The following is a 2,165-nucleotide window of genomic DNA, read 5'->3' as shown; positions in this document are numbered from 1 at the left end:
TGCTACCCCCAAGATAACATCTGATATAAGAGCTACACATTTTTCATTTTCTGTCCTAAATACCATTTCATTAAATTCTCACGAGTCCTTGTGCATATTGGATGTAAATAAAAGTTTCAACCGGAAGCATTTATTTTAATTTAGTCAATTTATTAGACAAAAACTGACTAGTCATTTTTTAGAATATAAATAGTATAATGTCGTTTGGGTTTGGTTTGGTTTAATACATTTTATTATAAATACTTAGCCAACAAAATCAATCAGAGAAAGAGAGAGAGAGAGAAAAGGAGAGAGAGAAAGAGAGAGAGATAGATAGACATGTAGGTTTATAGGTTTGTGTATATAAATAAATACACGTTTGCATGTATTAATATAAAAGGTCTGGCTGATATTAGGAACAGTAAAAATATCGAGGCAGACAGTTTTAGTGTTCGACGACACGCACACCTCAGGTCAAATCATGCCGCCATAAATAGATACATTGATGGACATGCACTTTCATTCATTCATTCATTCATACATTCATTCATTCATTCATTCATTCATTCATTCATTCATTTTTTTATTCATTCATTTGTGTTCATTAGTTCATATATTTAATGTTTGATTAATTAAATCAGATGTTTTTTGTTTGTCCCTTTGTTAGCTTGAATAACGTTTAATAAATAATAGTAATTCGAAAGCAGGCTACACTGGCTCAGGAGAAACAAGAGCAGATTCACCAAAAAATTCTCAAAAAAGGGCTTTTGAAAAACCCAAAAAATGAAAGTGTGACGATGTGGCTGAAGATTTAAAAAGAATTGAAATAACAATTCTTGGATTAACGACAGGAAAAATAAGGAAGTCGCTGGAAAATGTTGTTGCTGACCGCGAAACGTAGAGAGATGTCATGCAGAAATAAATAGCTGGGATCAGCTCAGAGATGTTTACAGGACATGACATAAAATGACATGACATGACATACGTCTAAAGCTGAATATTGAAAAGAAATGCAAGTGCTTATATAACCTGTGTGACGTTCGACGCATGTATCGCCTTACTATGCAGTGGCTGATTAAATTTTTCTGGCTTCAAACAAAAAAAAATCATTCTTAGTTAATTCTAATTTTTTTAAAATATCATGTCTGAAAAATTAAAGATATATTTAGATTCAGAAAAAACTTAATCAAATAACGCATCTATTTATGATCGTACCTTCGCCTTCCGGACATGAAGATGGATGAAGCGCGTGCATCAAGGATCCTGCAGAATTAAAAAAAAAAACAAACACGTAACGAAATTTGAAAAATATTCACGCAAACTTCTTGCGGACAGGTAAGTCTCTTACAAACGCAAGAGAATTACACAACAAAAATTAACCAATTTTATTTAAAAACTTTTGAACACATCAACTTGAATAATGTAAATATTAATTGCAAAAACCATAAATACATGAGAATCTACCAAAAGCAGTACAACTTGTAAAATACCTAAAATCATAAAAATCAAACAGACACACGACTTAAAAAAAACAATTTACCGAAAAACACACAAACACAAAATGCACATAAACATACAAACATTGAAGATATACAAACATGCAATTCATACAATGCATACAAAATGCACAATGTACTGCATACACATAAATATACAACTTATAAAAACTTCTAAACACACATGGGATTAAATTTTTGTAATTTATATATGCGCTTTTAATGCACACAAACATACAATGCATACAAACATACAATGAAAACTTACAAACACACAATGCATACAAACACACAATGCATACAAACACAAACCAAACATATACAAAGTATGCAAGATGCGACGAACGCTAAACACACAAGCAGTGAAGTGAACCAACATAAACATGCTTAGGCTGCCTACATGAGACTTATGCATCACCACCTGCCAATTTTTAGAATTTCTTTCAATATAAAGACCGTTAAACAAGTAGAATGATGTGGATGTTTATGTTTGTTTTGTTGCTTGTGTTTATGTTTGTGTTTATGTTTGTGTTTGTGTTATAGAATGTTTGTATGCCGGTCTTGGCTCAGATGATATAATGATGAGTTGATGTGTTAACAGGATCCGAATGTGATGAAAAATCCAATAATGCAAATATTTACGCTCTATAATGCAAACATGTTGGCTGGCTGGAATAAGTTTGAAGAAAT

General features: G+C 31.7%; 1 protein-coding gene across 1 annotated transcript in view; it reads left to right on the top strand.

Annotated features, from left to right (window-relative positions):
* HELRODRAFT_177174 (hypothetical protein) overlaps positions 1 to 880 on the top strand; it is a gene marked incomplete at both ends in the record, with an annotated part of 2,998 nt that extends 2,118 nt beyond the window's left edge. The window contains 2 exons of the mRNA XM_009025381.1: positions 380 to 452; positions 831 to 880. Coding sequence (XP_009023629.1) covers positions 380 to 452; positions 831 to 880 — 123 coding nt within the window. The remainder of the gene's footprint in view (positions 1 to 379; positions 453 to 830) is intronic.
* Positions 881 to 2,165: the final 1,285 nt, after the last annotated feature.

The sequence above is a fragment of the Helobdella robusta genome (assembly GCF_000326865.2).
Source record: "Helobdella robusta unplaced genomic scaffold HELROscaffold_41, whole genome shotgun sequence".
Taxonomy (NCBI): domain Eukaryota; kingdom Metazoa; phylum Annelida; class Clitellata; order Rhynchobdellida; family Glossiphoniidae; genus Helobdella; species Helobdella robusta.
Note: the sequence above shows the minus strand (reverse complement) of the source record. Positions and strands in the feature narration are given on the sequence as shown.